Source organism: Artemia sp. Qi Xiang Cuo, chromosome 17 (assembly GCF_049724085.1).
Source record: "Artemia sp. Qi Xiang Cuo chromosome 17, ASM4972408v1, whole genome shotgun sequence".
Taxonomy (NCBI): domain Eukaryota; kingdom Metazoa; phylum Arthropoda; class Branchiopoda; order Anostraca; family Artemiidae; genus Artemia; species Artemia sp. Qi Xiang Cuo.
Window position 1 is genome coordinate 45588670 of NC_142810.1, and position 17796 is coordinate 45606465.

The 17796-nt window shown below is 35.1% G+C and overlaps 1 protein-coding gene across 4 annotated transcripts in view; it reads left to right on the plus strand.

The window, feature by feature from the left end:
- The window catches only part of LOC148942250 (axin-1-like), a 155493-nt gene extending 140647 nt beyond the window's left edge, over positions 1-14846 (plus strand). For all 4 annotated transcript variants that reach the window (XM_089103538.1, XM_089103536.1, XM_089103535.1 and 1 more), the window contains exons 11-13: positions 2196-2345; positions 4895-5116; positions 10920-14846. In XM_089103538.1, coding sequence (XP_088959664.1) covers positions 2196-2345; positions 4895-5116; positions 10920-11046 — 499 coding nt within the window. In that variant the 3' untranslated portion in view covers positions 11047-14846. The remainder of the gene's footprint in view (positions 1-2195; positions 2346-4894; positions 5117-10919) is intronic.
- The last annotated feature ends 2950 nt before the right edge of the window (positions 14847-17796 follow it).

Here is a 17796-nt window from a genome sequence, read left to right on the forward strand (position 1 = left end):
TAGCTCTGCTTAAATATTTTGCACTTAATTTCCATTTATGTCCAAGTAGATGGCATCAATGAACCATCTACCGACACGTCCAAAAATTCCAAGACCTTCCGTTTTTCTCAAAGAAAAACTTTTTAAGCAGTTGGTAGAATTTTGGATAAAATTGACCTTTAAAAGTTAGAAGTCCTAATTAATCTTTAACTAATGTTATATAAACCTTTTTGCCACCAATTTCTAATTATGTCAAAGTAGATAGTAGCAATGAACCATTTAAACACCTTCAAGATTGCAAATTTTTTCTTATTTCTCAAAGAAAAAATTTGTGTTTAGCTGGTGTCGATAAAAATGGCTTTAAAACACTAGAAATTCAAATTAATTTTTAATAGTTCCACATAAATATTATTGCCGCCTAATTTCTAATTTTTTCAGAGTAGATGGCACCAATGAACCATCTACCGGCACCTCTAAAAATTGAAAAATCTTCCGTATTTCTCAAGGGAAAACTTTGTGTTGAACTGATTGGTAGCACGTTGCTAATAGTGGCTTTAAACAGTTGTAAATTCTTCTTCTTCCTCCTCTTGTTTGCATTAAAACGGAGGCGCTTTCGCATAATCTTATTACCGGAATCAAAGTCCGAGCCTTGCAGTGTGTTGCTACAACTGAGTTCGAAGTCTGAGTCCCGTATTACTAAGCTAAAACCCAAACCCAATTCCTAACTATAGGACTAGTTAGAAATTCTAATTAGTTTCTAGCTTATATTACTATTCACACAGACAGTTGCGTTGCGGAAAACGCAATTCGGTGCGTTTTCTGCGCCGCAGCGATGAAACCGCAGACTCTGCTCGCATAAAAAGTTGTATTTCTTAGCTATCTCATTATAGTCCTATATTCCAAATTTACCAGGATCACTTTTTCTGCTTCTGAGTCAATAAATTCAGATTTTAAAAAAAGTTTGCCCTGTATAATCCCTGGCATAGGATATTGCATCGTCTCCAGGACTGTGGCCCAGCTACAATTCATAGTCTAGATCTACATAGCCTAGGCTATTAGAGTAAAATTACCAAATCAACATTTGCATTTGTAAAAAAAAAGGATGGGAACACAGAATAGTAAAACAGGTATCTCCCCCATTCCTTTTAGTCCACTGTGAGCTTTGGTCACAATTTGGTAGATAGCTTGCTGTTAAAACAGTCCAGTATACTGTTCACCACATCCTATTGGGCAAATTCGTCTCTCTCGAGCTTTCTTCCCAAGCCTTCTGAGTTAAATAGGATCTTTTATGCTTAATATTTGATGAAATTTAAAAGCTGAAATCTGCCTTTCACCTTCCTTCAAGTTCTTATTCTTCCACAATCCGCAAGCGTATTAACCGCATGCGTTGGATTTTTTTAACGCTTGCGTCTTGCGGAAAACTGCAAGAATAAGCGGAAAGAGACGCGTGCGCTCCTCCGCAAAACATAATCCGCAGCGGTCTTCCGCAGATACGTGCTCTGTGTGAATAGTGGATATTCCATATAAACATTATTGCCACTAATTTTTAATTGCATGAAGGTAGATGCCATGAATGAACCATCTGCCGACAACTCCAAAAATTGCACAACTTGTGTGTTTTCAAAAATTGAAACAAAGCTGCAATTTGTGCAATTTTTCAAAATTGTGCAATTGTAGATAGTATCAGTGAACTATCTACCGATATCCACAAAACTGCTAAGATAAAAATGGTGCCGTAGCGTGTTGGTAACAGGTACATCACTTTAACACATAAAATTGTAATTAGTGTTTTTTTTAATTGAAATTTAATTTTATTTTGCCATATGATTTGAACATGAAATATCAAGCCGGAAATCTACCTACGTAAAATTTACATAAATATATATATATATATATATATATATATATATATATATATATATATATATATATATATATATATATATATATATATATATATATATATATATATATATATATATATATATATATATATATATATATATATATATATATATATATATATATATATATATATATATATATATATATATATATATATATATATATATATATATATATATGTAAATGGTCTATTTTTGCTGTTTGGTGAATACTGCAAAGAACTGGTGTTGCATGGAAGGGTTGTAATGTTAGTAACTTTACATTTGCTATATTATGTTTTTACTAAGTATATTGATTGAAGTAACTTTTAGGAGGAGTCGTAAGCATGGTTATTCATCGTCTCGTTCCGAATCATTAGAAAGGTCTGCTATTGTCCCACTGGCAACACTTGGGCCCCACGGATCTTCTTGGGGATCGGATTCTGGGCTTAGCAACGCCTATCCCGTTTTGAACAAACAAAGGTTTGTTGCAATTGTTCCAAATTTGTGCTTCGATTTCTTAAATTGTTTTTATGTTTTTTGTTGTTTTGTTTCTGTTTTGTTTATTTGTTTCTTTTTTTGAACAGAGAAGGGTTTAGAATTACCAGTAGGATTTGTCCTTAAGAATTCAATCCCCCACCCCCTCGCCTTACGTTAGCGATTTAGTTGAAACACCCTGAAAACTAATGTTTGGGTTTGTGTTTTTGCTTTAATAGGACGAACCTTTGAATTGATATTGAAGGGGGGGGGGGGAGGGGTTCTAGTCAGAAAAATAATAAAAGGTACTGTCAGAATGAAGGGGTGGCATTAATGTTAGGTTACACTGATTTTATAACAAGAAATATTAACCTTCAAGGAGTTGAATAAAATTTGTATGATTAGTGGCCAAAGTGACATAGATTTGACGTGACCTACTCGATTTAAACTCTCCTGCCAACTTGGTACCGTCGTCGAGAGAGTAGACACCATTCTTCTTCATTGCAACTGGGCTTGAGGAACCGCAGTTGCATCTTCAAATCTTATTCCTGCCTTGATTAGGAACTGATGTAGACTGTAGAATCATCTTATTTTGGAAAGACCATGTGTTCTTTTCCACCCAGCGGTCATGGAGTGGAAATCATAGGTGATGCGATATGGGTTTTTTTGGCATTCGGAGGAGACGGCCGTACCATCTCACCGTACGCTACGCATAGCATTCACTATCTTCGTAGAGTGTGTTTATCATTTTGAATAGTTTGTCTGGTACTCCGTCATATTTCAATAGTCTTTCATAAAGCGTTTTGATCAACAGAATGGAATGCCTTGTCAAAATCGATGAAGATAATGTGTATTTTTATTCTATTCTCTGGACTCTACAACAATTAGTTTAAGAATGAAAATATCAGAGCAAGATCTACCAGGTCGAAACCTCTGTTGCTCATGCCTAAGTCTAGGCTGTTCTTAGGCGCTGTGATTTGACTCTGACTAGTATTTTACTAGGCACAGACGTAAAGGTGATTACCCTCCACGTGTCACAGAAGTGTATCGCCCTTGGAGTTTGACCAGTATATCCCCGGTTCAGTCTTTTGGGACTTAGGTTTTTCCAGATGACCACTAGGAGAGTAGTCCAAACAGTTCTCTAGGGTCAAGGGGGAGGCCTTCAGCATCTCTGTTTAATCTTGTCGACTCCAGACGCACGTCCATTTTTCCATTTTTTTTTCAAAGCTTCGTCACTTTCGGTTCTGGGGTGAGGGCTCAGTACGTTAATTGGTAAGAAAGGTGTTTCCACTAATGTTTCTGTAACAGCAATCTGAGTGTCTATTTAGAACTTTCTCAAAATTTGAGAGCCATCTCTCGTCAGCTTTCTCTAGGTCCGACATTATTTCTCCATTTTCGTCTTTTACAATGAATGGCCTATTTGTTTCATCATAACATATATATAAAATACTATATAAATACAATGAATAATAAAATACTATATAAATACAATGAATATAAATGATAATAAATATAAATTTATTTATATGTTATAATCGAAATAAACTGGAAATAGAATAGTAATTTAAATTATAGGATAAAAGTCGCTTTAACACTTACTTAAAATGAAATAACCATCATACTGGATAGAAACCTTACAAATTTCTTGATATAATTCATTGCTATCTTGACAAGCAGACGCACATTTCCTATTGGTCCAAAGTCTTTTCAAAAGTTTTTGATAAGTGTAACGTCGGCAACATGTACTGTAAAGAGCACAAAAACGTTAAAAAACGTTTGTGATGTAAAAAAAAATTTGTGATGCAAAAAAAACGTTACGTGGTGTTCAACCACAATCCAAAAGCAACCATTCACATAAACTAAGAAGAGCCAATAATTCCTCTTGTAAAACATGAAAAAATGAGTGCATATGGTGATGCGTCTTTTCAGAATTGAATATGCCCTTCTTGAAGTGTCAAGCCCCTCCCCCTCCCCTCCGTCCTCAAGAAGACAATCTGTCCTGTCAACTGTCAATCTAAAATGGAAATTTTATTATAAATAAAATGATGTAACATAACCATTCTAGCTTAGAACAAGTAACTTACTATATGTGTTGGGAATACTAATGATATTTTGAATACTTAGTTTAAACCTGTATTAGCTATCGTATGTTCATTTTTAGAATTTTATGATTTTTTTATGGTTTGTCTATTAGAAGGATAAAATCAATGAATCTTGATTAATAATATCCCTAAGAAGAGTCTTTAGTGAGTATACACTCAAACTCATGTATATATTGTTGCTTCTTATTAATATTCGCTTTTCTTTGTAATCTTCTCTGGTTTAAAATTTTATTCATTAAAGATTGAGCTACACACTCGTTGACGTCACAATTTCGACGGCTAGCTTGGGCAATGGAGGCGTACATGTCTCCCAATGTAGGTATTTTTATCCCATTAAGCGTTTTTATGTTTATTAATGAACGGGCTTAAAAGGAAATTTATGGAAGAGTAATTTATTTATTATTTATTCATACAATGAATTTATAATTTATCAATTAATTTACTTACTTACAGGATGAGCAACACACCCGTTGACATGGCAAACTCAATGTCTAGCATGGGTAATATGAGGCGTCCTCGTCCTTCCACGTCGGCCGCACCACAGTTGGAGCATACAATCGTTACCTTCACTTTCTGTGACGAGAAAGTGCCCTATAGGACTAAGGTCTACGGTCATTGTGTAACGTTGTACCAGTTCAAGAAACTTCTTCCCAAAGGAAGACACGGTAACTATAGGTAAACACTATTCGTATATTTGGTTTTGGATTTATAAGGTGTGTATAAGACGGTTTTAAGTAGGTCTATGAAGTAGGCAAATTATCAACATTCCGGTTTTATTGGGTTTAACTGGATTTTACGATCTTCTGGGGTATGGTGAAGTTTCTTTTGATGTCGGTGCAACGACAGTTGATTGAGATAATAAAGGAATTCTTTCTTCAAGATAGAAATTTTTAAACAGTTATAGGTAATAATAACGATTAAACTTCTATTAATTTATATATCAATTTGATAATTTGTTACTTATAGCGGGGCGGAACCAACTGGATCCACGTTCTGAAGGACTTAGGGTTTTAAGCTCATTGTACCATCTACTCGGCTTGGGTAGATACCCAGGAGAACAGTGTTTATTTGTGGATGAACTATTAAAAAAAGAAAATTAAGGAGGCAATGGCTGGGGTCGGATGACTGCTCAGATTGGGACTTTTGTGTCCCAACCCGTGTGATTGAGACTTTTCTGTTGATTCTATATGTGGATGTTTCATACCTACGCTTGAGTTTTTCAGATGATACTTCCGTTGAAAATATAGACGCAAATGATCATAGATTTTTGGGTGAAAGAAGGGTGTTGTATGTGCCTTAATAAAAAAATTATTTACCAGTACAATTAGGCTGGACCTTTGGAGAGAATTAGAAAGAATTACCCTATCTCGTTCGCTATAACTTGTTTTTTGTTTTTATGCCCAATTTATTTAAGATTGACAGGGAGGTCATGCCATAATTTGTTGAGCTTGGAGAAGAGATCCCGAATAAGTGTGAATATTGATTTTTCAATTAAATGGAGCAGAATTTTCTTTAAGTTCAGGAACGAGCAGTTCCTAAAAATATTCTAGTATACCTGCTCGGAAACCCTAAAAATCAGTTTGAAGGTATTATTATTTGAGCTATTTGACCGCTTAGCGACTTCCCTTTGATTTCGTCCACTTTGATTGACTAGCGCGCGAACAGGGACGTAAAATTTCACTGTTGTCAAACACCACATTGTTGACATCTCTCGATGATAGCTAGTATCCCAAGAGTATTTACTAATGGGCCTTGGTCTTTGTGACGGTTAGCCAACACTAAGGCTTGCAAAATGATTTAACACTTATCACTTATCAAATGATTTGAAATAACTTACCGCATACACTTAATGAAAGATAACTTTGGAACTGATAGAAAAGCTGTACGATTTCTACAATACCGTCTGTCACTGGGTTTAAGACCTGTATATTTTTCGCCGGCTAGGATAGTTGGCACGTTAGTTTGCCAATCGCTGACGCTTCTTCACCTTTTAGTTCCTCCAATATGTCTGTTATTCCTGATGACTCACCAACGCTTTCACTGACCCCTCAATGACCACCCTTAACGACTACCCACTCAATGGCCCACCACCACTAAAATCACCGACTTACCAACCCATAAATTTTTTTTTGTCTGGTATTTTTATTGAAAAAACTCAAAGAAACGAAAAAATTTCGACAATTGACCCCTCTGCAAGATTATGCACCTTTTCAGGGCCTCTCACTTTATATTAATGAAATCGTTTTATGCTAATTTATTTTGCTACATATCTTTGAAGACGATGAATTTCACTGGCTTGGAGTCAGGACGAAAATTATATATCATTGCCAAAATTATGAAATTGTGAAATTTTTATTGACTTTTTTTTTTTTTTTTTTTTTTTTTTGTTTAGTCTCACTCACTTGTTATTGGCATTTTGTCGCTATCAAGCGAAAATTCGGTTTTTTGTAATGGCACAAATATCAAGGGGATACCCCCCCCCCCTAGCATGAAATATGTAAGATTGGAAAGTTACTCAAATCAGAGTCTGTTTATGTTCCCTCAGGGTCCTAAGTAGACTGAGTTGTACTCCGGTCTGTGACTCCAAATTCTAGCTTCGAATAACTACAAATCTTTGAGCAGTAAATTAACCCCGACTGTACGTGCAAAACGTACGTTGACTTTTAACGAGTCAATCGACGATTTTCATGATTAGGAAAGCCATGTCTAGCTCAGAAATGTTGCTGCTACAAATAACAGGGGCGGATCCAGGATTTTCTTAAGGGGGGGGGGAATAGGTAGATCCGATAAACTTGCGCTAGGAGCAAGTTTAATTAACGCAAACTTGCTTTAATTAAGTAAATTGCACTATTTTAGATGACGTTTTTTGTGGTGGTGGGGGGAGGGGGTCTCGCCCTCCCCCTGGATCCGCCACTGACAACTAATAATGTTTGGCCCAAGCGTAAATTCATCAGAGATAACAACTGAGTCCGATCTTCTTTGCCCACTCCATTCGTAGCTTTACTCTTTGCTCCATTTCGTGATATTCCTACTTCCCTTAAATGCATTTTTTTTTTACGTTTTCCCGCTCCATTTGTGATCGTCCCGTTCTTCAATTAAATTTTTCACACAATTTATTGTTTATTTAAATCATAAAATTAATTAATTCAAATGATTAAATGCCATTAATTGATTAATGAAAGATGAAAGTCTTGCCAGTCTGGAATGCCAGCAAATGTTCACTTCAAGAGAATTTCACTTCGGCAACAGAATGATGCTGTAGGTCCATTTTGCAGCATTTATTCGGCCATTTTAACCATTTTTTTTCTTGGCGGTTTCCATAATTTTTTTTTTTTTTTTTTTTTACCTTGAAATACTACTTACTACTTTGGATTTTCGTTGTGGATGCTGTTTTTGTTGCTTCTTTTATTATTATCTATTATTCTATTTATTTATTATTTATTAACGTGTTCATGTTGGCTTAAAGCTGCTTAACCGTTTTGCTTGTTAGTGAATAAACAGATTTTATTCTGTATCAAAACCGACAAAGCCTCTTCGTTTAAGACTCGACTCTTCATTTTCTTCTTTTTTGTATTTGGCGCTATTCTGTCCTTTTAACGGAACAACGTTAACTAACAATAATCTAGGAACCAAGCAAGTTTTACGCGAAGAAATAAAAATAAAACGACTTCTGCTCAATGATGTGTCCTTCATTAGAGATATTAGTTTTAAGATTATTTTTTTGTACTTACAAAAGCACATAAATATATAAATTGATTAAATGTTTCTCTATGATTTTCTAGTCCTGTGGTGGCGCACTGGGTCTGACCTTAGTTTGGCAATAGGGGACTCAGAGATCAAGCCCTGTTGTAGAAACACTTCTGCACTTTTTCTCACTAGCCAGTTTTTTTTAAATATGTTTTTTAATTTTGGTTACCATGGGCTGTAGTTTGTTCTTTACTAGGTTGCAGCTACTGCTGCAACCGTGATCCAAATGCATTTTAAATTTTTGGATTCTGTGGCCTATTGTATTTTATTTTAATACAGGTTTTATTACTTCCTAAGTTTTTTGCTACCGCTGCAACTAGGATATGGGTGGACACACAGTACATCCATCAAGTGCCCTTACTTTTTACTTACTTTTTGTACAAAAATACTATTTACTTAGTAAAGAACGGTATGACCTCTGTATACATTTTATTTTCTTAGCCACATCGTATAGAAGGGATGGTTTTAGAAACTTGAAGGCAGGTTCGCTTGATTGGAAATCAAAAGTTCTAGTGGCTTTTTTAAGAGTCGAAAGTGATTGGACGCAATTTGTCGTGAATCACAATTTGTAGTGATTGGTCGCAATTAGACGCATTTTGTCATATAAAACGGTATTTTTTTGTAATTTTCACGCATTATCATGGTTACAGTGGTAACTGCAACCTAGTAAAGAACGAACCACGGACCATAGTAACCAAAAATTAAAAAATGCGTTTAAAAAAAAGCTGTCTATTGAGAAAAAATTACTATTTGTAATTGATTCAGGAATGGTAACTATTATCTGGATTAATCTTAATTGTAAAATATTATTTTGAAAACAAATTTATAGAAATTTTGAAAAATAGCCTGAAGCCCCTAAAAAACAGTCTCAAATTGAAACAAAAGTACATGATTGGAATCGCCATGGCCAGGAAACATGTACAGTAGAACTTACAGTCCCTTGATTTGAACAATTATTAGTAAGATGTCATAAAATCATGCTAAATTCCTAGTAAAAATAATGGTTTGCTCTTAACATGTTCTGGAATTACGCCAGCAAAAATATGAAAGATCATTGGTATTTTGAAACTAAGAAAAAAGGAACGGGTACAGGATCAAAAATAGGAACAAAACAGGAAAAATATTGTTACATGTTAATTAAACAAAACACGCCTACGAAGTAAACTTAGGTTAATCCTAATGAAATATAACCTTTAGTGTATATAATAATATAGTTTGGGCTATATATTTGCACATTAAGGTTTGGGGGGGGGGGGGGGGGTAAAGTTTTTGGACAGTGCCCCAAACAAAACTTACACCTCCCCCCCCCCCCTAATGGGCGAAAATATTCCCCAAAAATACAAGTCCAATACTTTGTTGCTATGAAACCAGTTTTCTGAGACGTAACCTAAGCATAATTCTTGAGTGTGTTTCGTTTAATTAACAAGTACCTAATATAGGATCATGAGAACAAATCAAAACAGGAAAGAAGGAGTAAACACAGGAAGAAAAAGAAAAGATATTTAACGAAAAACAACGGTCGAACACTAAAATCCCTACAAAACGAATAAAGGACGGTCCCTAACTTCTATCCAACAAGAATGGTAGCAATAGAAACAAATCAACTAAGCACATCTTTGTCCTTATTTTTGAAATATCGATTATGGAAGATACATTAGAAAACCTTTGCTTATGGCATGGAACATCAACTATAGAAGTATCTCTCCATTTGGATCGATAAGATATGATCAGGAGAGTTACTTGATAAAACTTTCAACTGATATTGGTCCAACTGTCAACATGCTTAGCCACAGATCCTATTGTACAATTTAACACATTTTGCAAAATTTGCAAGAATTGGCAAAATTCTCTAATCTTCTCCCTCTTCTCTTTCCCCCACTGAATCTTCTCTTTCCTTGTAAGAGCTTTCTATTTTTTTCATAATAGACACGAGATTTTCTGTTGAAGGTAGTGAAAACCCATGAATGTTCTCCAGGAGAGCTTTCGAAAATATTCTTCATCGCCAAAATTGTTTAAAGTTTAATTGGGTATCAGTAACCAGAGTTGTCAACCTAAAGAATGAAAAAAAAACATCAAAAATTTGTTTATATACATTTTTGTTACGATTTTACGAGTCAGACACACATTTTAGGGGGGGGGGTCAAGGCCAGTCACCCTCCCCCTGGATACGGCCTTGACTACTACTATAGTGTCCGAAACAATTTTTTCGCTCTTTCGGGAAAACTATTCATTTTTATATTCACTAATAGATAGTGTAAATAATATATGTAGAATTGAATAATTGATGAATATGACGAGGTAGCTTACCCTCTGGCTGCATTCGCTCTTGCATCTTCAAATGTGGTGTTTTTGCTGACATGACAAACAAAGTATTGGACACCAACTTCAGTGAACCTCATCTTCCAGCCATCCGGAAGAGCTTCTTCCCGAATTTGCCCTTGATTTCGAGGAAGTTGTTTCTTTTTTTCTTTGTTAGTCAGAACTTTTACGGAATTTTTAGTTGGCATGTAGTTTTCTAGTAAAGTGGTTAAAATCATTGTGTTTGAAATCGTTCCAAGTGGGACAAAAGTATAATTTTCAGGAGATAACTTTCAGAATCAGAGAAAACTAAGACAAATTTTGGAACTTCAACAATCATATTGAACCCCTCTCCCCATTCACTCAGGATCGAAGTAATGAGTAGCCCTTCACGTAACGGTAGGAATAGGTCTAATACTTATTTTTATTTTAGGTTTTATTTCAAGACAGTATGTGATGATGATTTAACATCTGCCGTAAACCTGGAAGTTATGGAAGACGAAGAAGAATTACCGACATGGGATGGAAAAATTGTTGGAACAGTTAGGCTGGCAGAGTGAAATTCTGAAGATTTGTTTTGCATAGGATAACTTTATTCAGTACAACAGCAATTGCTGTTTTTGACAATGTCACGTTTGTTATGAGGACAACATAAGCTAAATGACGATGGAAATGAACTGTCCTACTTGAGGGTATTTGGGTTAACGACCTCTATGGTTCTCTGCCATTAAAGCTAGATTATGACAGCAGTTGAATTAACAACCGCTTTGCCTGTTAACAACCGCTTGACCTGTTAACAAATTCTGGTTGTCTATAATTAAAGATCTGACAGCAGTTCACTTAACAACAGCTTGGCTGTTATCAACCTATTTGGTTGTCTATGGTTAAAGTTATGACAGCAGTTGAACTAAAAGATGCTTGTCTGTTAAAAACCTTTTTGGTTGCCTATCAATAAAGCTAGGTTCTGACAGCAGTTGAATTAGCAACCGTTTGGCTGTTATGAACCTCGTTAGTTTCTATGATCAAAGCTGGGCTCTGACATCAGTTGACATATCAACCGGTTGGGTGTTAAAAATCCCCGATTGTCCATAATTAAAGTTGGTTCTGGCAGCGGTAAAATTTTTTCGGCACCCTGATCTGACGTCGCCTGAAAAAGAAAATTAATTTTTTTTTTGTGACAAAATTCAAGGTGCTAGGCCGCTAAGGACCTTACGGCCTTATATGCCACTAGTCAACTATTTACCTAGGTTCTCTATTTTGATTTGTGTGTGCTGAACATCCTTTTAAAGGAATAAGCAGATGATTTTTCAGGATAGCCGCCATTCCAAATAGAAGTGCAGCAACTCACAAAGCTGCTTAGAAATTTTTCAATCTAAGCAGCTCTCCTCTTGTAGGCGATCTGTCTGCCTTGTCTCTGAGGGTTTGTAGCTAAGGCTGGACATATTGACGTGCAACTAGAGATAAAAAAGAGAGCGAAATTTGGCCTCGGATCTATTTCAAAAGCACTTTTATCCGGTCAGCAAATTTCGATTTGAAAAAAGCAAAAGCTTTCTGTTTATGCGCTAGGAAAAGTACATTGTTAGTATCCTTTTTAGATAGATATCCAAGGAGATTTTGTTTTTTAAGAAATTTATCAAGAAGACATGGTGTCAATGAGACGCTCCACTTGAGATTCAAATTGATATTTCCTGGTTATTTTCAATTAACTTAATTTACGGTCTTCTGTCAGAACTGAACTTGACAACCGGTTTGGTTGACTTGGATGAAAGCCTAGTCCTGGCAAGAAATCTGCTGAACTGATATTCTCAATGAAGGGTAGGTTATACCCTTCATTGAATAAAGAAAGCTAATCCTAGATTTAATAGTGTTAAAGCTATATGATAGAGACAAATATTGTTTAATATAGATAATGCTGCCACTTAAGTTGATTCTGACTTTATACTGTTGGTAAATTGATAATGACATCATTTGGAGATCAATTTAGGGGCTGTTCAAACTTTTCATTAATTCAGTTGGTCTCAGTTGATTCTGAGCACTTTTGCTATGTGTGCCTTGCTGATAAAACTGTGCTCAGTTTGATGACGACGGCGCTTTGAGATTAAATGTAGATGTTGTTACAACTTTTCTTCACGGGAATTTCAGTAATAGCTTTTAATTTTGAATCAGTCTAAACTGAATTTTACTCAATTCATCTGACAAGACGGAAACAGGCTTAAATCTTGTAATGCTTAAAATTTGGAAGGTAGCGCATACTGTAGCTACTGTCGCTTACACTTAGCTACGAGTGGGGTCAGCTGTAGTTGAATATGGTTGAAATTTCAAGGGCATGTTAGCTCTTCTAAATTAAGGCAGCTCATGGTAAAATAGTGGGAGGATTGAACAGCCCCTTAATTTGAAGAGGAAAAGTTGTTAAAAATGACACCTATAGCCTTATATTTACTGACTTTGTTGATACTGTGTTAAAGAGAAAGACTTCTGTCAAGGCAGTTTCAGTGCTAAAACGAACCAGGTCTGCTTTTTGTCAGAGAGGGCTGTATGAATCTTTAATATCTTGATTTTTAATATAAAAATATTTATTTTAGGTTTTAATTTAAGGTTAAAGCTGTTTTACTTCATCTAAAAAATAATATAAATGATCGTCTTATATTAGTGTTGTTGTTGATTTTAAGAGTTGCCCCTTACTCCTGCCCCTCAGATGTTATGTTGCCCCTTACTCCTCGTTTTGCTCTAATATCTGTAAGAAATTTAAAGACAAATTTACAATAAGAAATAGGTAGACGTTCTCGTAAAATCTGAGAACAATAGCGAAAATAAAAGCAGATGCCTTTAGTTTATTTTTCATACCCTAGGAAACCCAGGAAACCCAGTATAAGAACCTTAGCAACTACTGAAACATATTATAGTTGAAACATATTGACCAATGAACATATTGACCGAAACATATTGAAACATATTGACCGTTGCCCCAATTAGTTCTTAGCTTATTAAAAATCTCAAAATGTTGAACTTTCAGCGATATTGGAGTATAGGTACTTTGAAAGTGTCGAAAATGGACTTGTTCCTCTTTAGTGTAGAATCCTCCATGTCGTTGCTGTAACGCCTATAGGTTTCTCTAACGCCTAAATATTATTGTTGTAACGCCTCAAGGTTGTATCTGAGATTTTCACATTTCTAAGATTATCGTCAAAAATATTTGCTAATATTTAAACAGGGCAATCTGTGTTCAATCGCACCTTGTTCCTGCTCATCTACTTTACTATGCTGATTCTCCCTTTGAAAACAGCTTTGACAATTATCTTGAAAGTATGAAAATGCCAGATGCGACGTTTAAGCTTGGCAGCAACAATATATGAACGTATATTTGTAACACAGTGATTTTTTTTTATTAGGAATATAATATTTGTCACCGATTTGACCTCTATGTAGCGTTTTAAATGTAGCTAAAAATTATGAACTGAATGTATAATTGAGTACAATATATATGTCGCGCTGATAATTATTTAATATTAAAATAATTAAGATAATTAAATAGTAAAATACAAGCCATTTTCTATTGACACAAATTCCAAGACTATTTTTGAGCAAAAACAAAAATCTATTCTATTATTGCCTTTGAAATTTTCGGCAGGTTGCTCCAGAAATTCTGTCGCAAGTTTACACGAAATAAACCCTTGTGCTGAGCTCTAGAAGAAATAGAAGAAATTTACATATATCAAGTCAAAAGAAATTTCTTTACTTAGCATAGAACTAGTTATTACTATTTGTATTTTTATCTGTCTCAATGTTTTAACATTTATTCCTGTATTTGAAGTAAATACCTCAGAGGGGTATATTCGATTTCAACCAAACAATTCTCAACTAATCATTGCTCCAGGCTTTGCTCAATCTTTATATTGTAATATTTCTGACCATAAGAGAGAAACACACAAATGGACAACTGCTAAAAGTTTATATCCCTTTAAGTATATCAGCTGAAGACAGAGCCGTCCGTAGGGGGGAGGGGGTAAGTAATATCGAAGACCACACTGCTTTTCCATGACGATAAATGACAGGTCGAATAGAGATAAATCCTTTTTTTAGATAATGAAAAAAAAAAAACAATAAAAAAAAACGAAAAAAAAACTGGATGTTTCGATAACAGGTACAGTCATCGTAATCAGCAGAAATACTAAAATTAAACAATTAAGACCAACGATATATATACAAAATAAAATAAATTTTTATTTTATTAATAAAATACAAAATAACAATAAAATATATTTTATTTTTTAAATAATAAAAATCATTTCGATCGTGTTTTTTTTACTGTAATTAGAGGATTTATCCCTGTTCTAACTGTTATTTTTCAGGAGTGGGGGGGGGGGGGCAACCGAGGCAGTTGACCCGGGTTCCGTAGCTTGGAGGGGGCTGGGGCTGAGGAATTGATCACTTTGAAAGGGGTTTTTGCTTATATTTGAGTAGAGAGGGGGCGCTGTAATTAATTTTTTCCCCGTGCACCGCCAACCCTAGGAACGGCTGTAGAATTAAGTCTGCTGGCTATGTCAATTAACCTAGAAAGTATTTTTGTCAGCGTTGCTTTTTTTTCTCCTTTTCAGGCAAGTTGACATTTTGAGCGAAGTTATATTTGTTAGTGAAGTTGCAGCCTAGTTCTGTAAGAACTAAGTATTGCCTTTATACCTGCCATATTATTTTAAGCTTGCCATGGTCTGAAAAAATACAGTCTAGGTAACCCCCAACTCTGTCTTTTATTTTACTCTTTCCTAAGAAGGCTCTTGACTATCCAAAATCAAAACCTATTCGTGGAAAAATAAAGTTATGATCAATCAAAGGTTAAAACTGCAATTCTTCACTTGAAGTTGGAGACTTATTGGATGGGGGAGGGGGTTATGAGAAATCCTGTTAATGGCAAATTTGTCAGATTAAAATGTATATTTTTTTAATCTTTTTTAACAACAAAAAATTCTCTTAGCAATTAAATAAGAGCTAAATCTGTCAAGAATGAAAATTGTCTCCCCTCCCCTGACTAAATTTCTGGATATGTCCCCGTGGGAAGTGACAGTGCGCATTGAGTCTAAAATCAAAGGAAACATATAACATATCTAAGTCGAAGTGGTGAAAACCGTGCACGTTCTTTTTTGGGAATGCCAGAGTATACATAAAATCCAATTGGAAGATTTACTTTCTTCTATTTTTTTAATATTTCTTCTATATTTCGTTACGTTCCGGGAGACAATTATCATTATCTATTCGCTATTATTCTCACTAGGGCTCTATCCAAGATTTTTTTTTAGGAAGAGGGGGGGACAGTTCTTTTTCGGGGGGGGGGGGGGGGTACTAAAATAATGAAGAAGACGGATTAACCTCCCATGCACATTGTCTATCTGTTTCAAACGAAGATTTCTCACCTGTATTTTTGAAAACAATTTATGGAAAGAAATGTTTCGATGGGTGGGGTTCAAACAGAGACTCCGCCTCCCCCTGGGTACGGGCCTGATTTTCGCCCTAAACTCACGAATAGCAATGTCCTATTATGTCCATGTAAGCAAAAGGGACTAGTACTGTAACTTCTTCTCCTCTTAACACAAAAGGACGGATCAAATTTTCTGTCTGTTCGTTTTAGAACAAGTCACACGAAAAATTAATGATAATTAATTATGGAAGTTTTCTCAGGCGGCGCCTCTGTATGAGTGTGTGGGTATAAGCGTATTTGTAGTAAATCAAAAATAGGTGTTGCATTCGATTCGTTTTTTTTATGTTAATTATTATTTTAATGACCATCTTTAAATTACATTAATCAGAAAAATAACACTAGTTTCAAAAGTGATAATATTACCCAAATGAGTTTTTTCCTCCTATAAAGAATGGGTGATATTTTTATTAATTGTTCATTCCTTGATTTAAATCATATTTTTGGTTATCAAGGCAAAATAACAACCTGCGCTTAGATTTACTGGTGAATGTGGCGTAAATTCGAATAAAAGGTGATTGGCTATTGCCCAGTTCAGCACCGCCGTGTGGTTTAAATCATATTACATTGCTGTCAGGCCTGGACCCGTATCTGATATTTTCTTGCCTCTTATACAGTTGTGAAAAATCCCTATGGTTAAGCTGTTCTCAAAGGGAGGATCAGTCAGTGTATATTGAATGACACTTTTATTCTCCTTATCTAACTTGGCCTGCTGATTCTCGGTGCTTAGCACCGGGGTCGTATCCAGTTTCTTTTTCGGGGGAGGGTTTGCAAAAAAAAAAAATTTCGGGGGCGGGGGAGCCAAAAAAACTTTATAAAACGCATCAAAAATGTATTTAGGTTCATTTTTGTTACGTTCTTACGAGTCGGACAAACATTTTGGGGGTGGGAGGTCAAACTCCCTAACACCCCTCCTTCTCTCAATGGATACTGCCTTGCTTAGCACTTATTTTTTTTGAACTGTCTCAAAAGTTCTGAGGATGAACCCCCAGCCTTTAGACCTGGAAAGGGCTATTAGCTTTCGTTTTTCTTACTGACGTCATTTGGTCACCTAGCGTATAATCGGGGAGTTTAGAGCCTTGTCCTGAAGATGACCTCTGGTCAAATCGCTTTTGATTGCACAATCATAATTTTTGTGGTGTAAAAATGTCATCAGCTAAAGTCAGTGTTTCTGATACGGAACAAAACAATGTTTTTTGCAAATTAAATGAGTCCTACAATTTTTAGTGTCAAAATTGTGAGCTCTAAAATAGATAATTTGGCCAGATTTGATTTGCCATTATTGTGTAAGTAGATAAGCTATTGTAAAGCAATCCACCAACTCATTAAAAATCTAACCATTGCATAAGCTAGATCTAAGTTCGTAATTGCACTGAGAAATACTGAAGTTCAACTCTTTTAGTATATTTTTTCAAATTTCGGTTTATTGGCTATAATTTGAGTTAGTTAAAGCTTGCGTTTTTTGTAGAAATGGGATATGTAATAAATATTTTTGTAAATGTTTTATTTTTTCACAAAAAAGACATTTTTGTTTCTCAGATTTTGTGAATATCATCATTTAGCTTCACAAATTTGACTTCTTTTCTTTTTTTTTACAAATATCCCATGTGTATACAATTTTTACTGCAAGTCTTTGAAAAACACACGGCACTACCAATCCATGAACTACCTCATTTTCATGATAAGAGCAAACCTTTCAGACTACACCGTCCGTTCTCGGTAATTAGAAAAATGCTACTTTCTACTACTTTTTTGTCATTTTCTAACAAACTCGTGTAATATGTTTTTAGCATGGAATCCCTTAAGTCAATGCGAAAATTTAATTTAAAAAATGACTCACAAA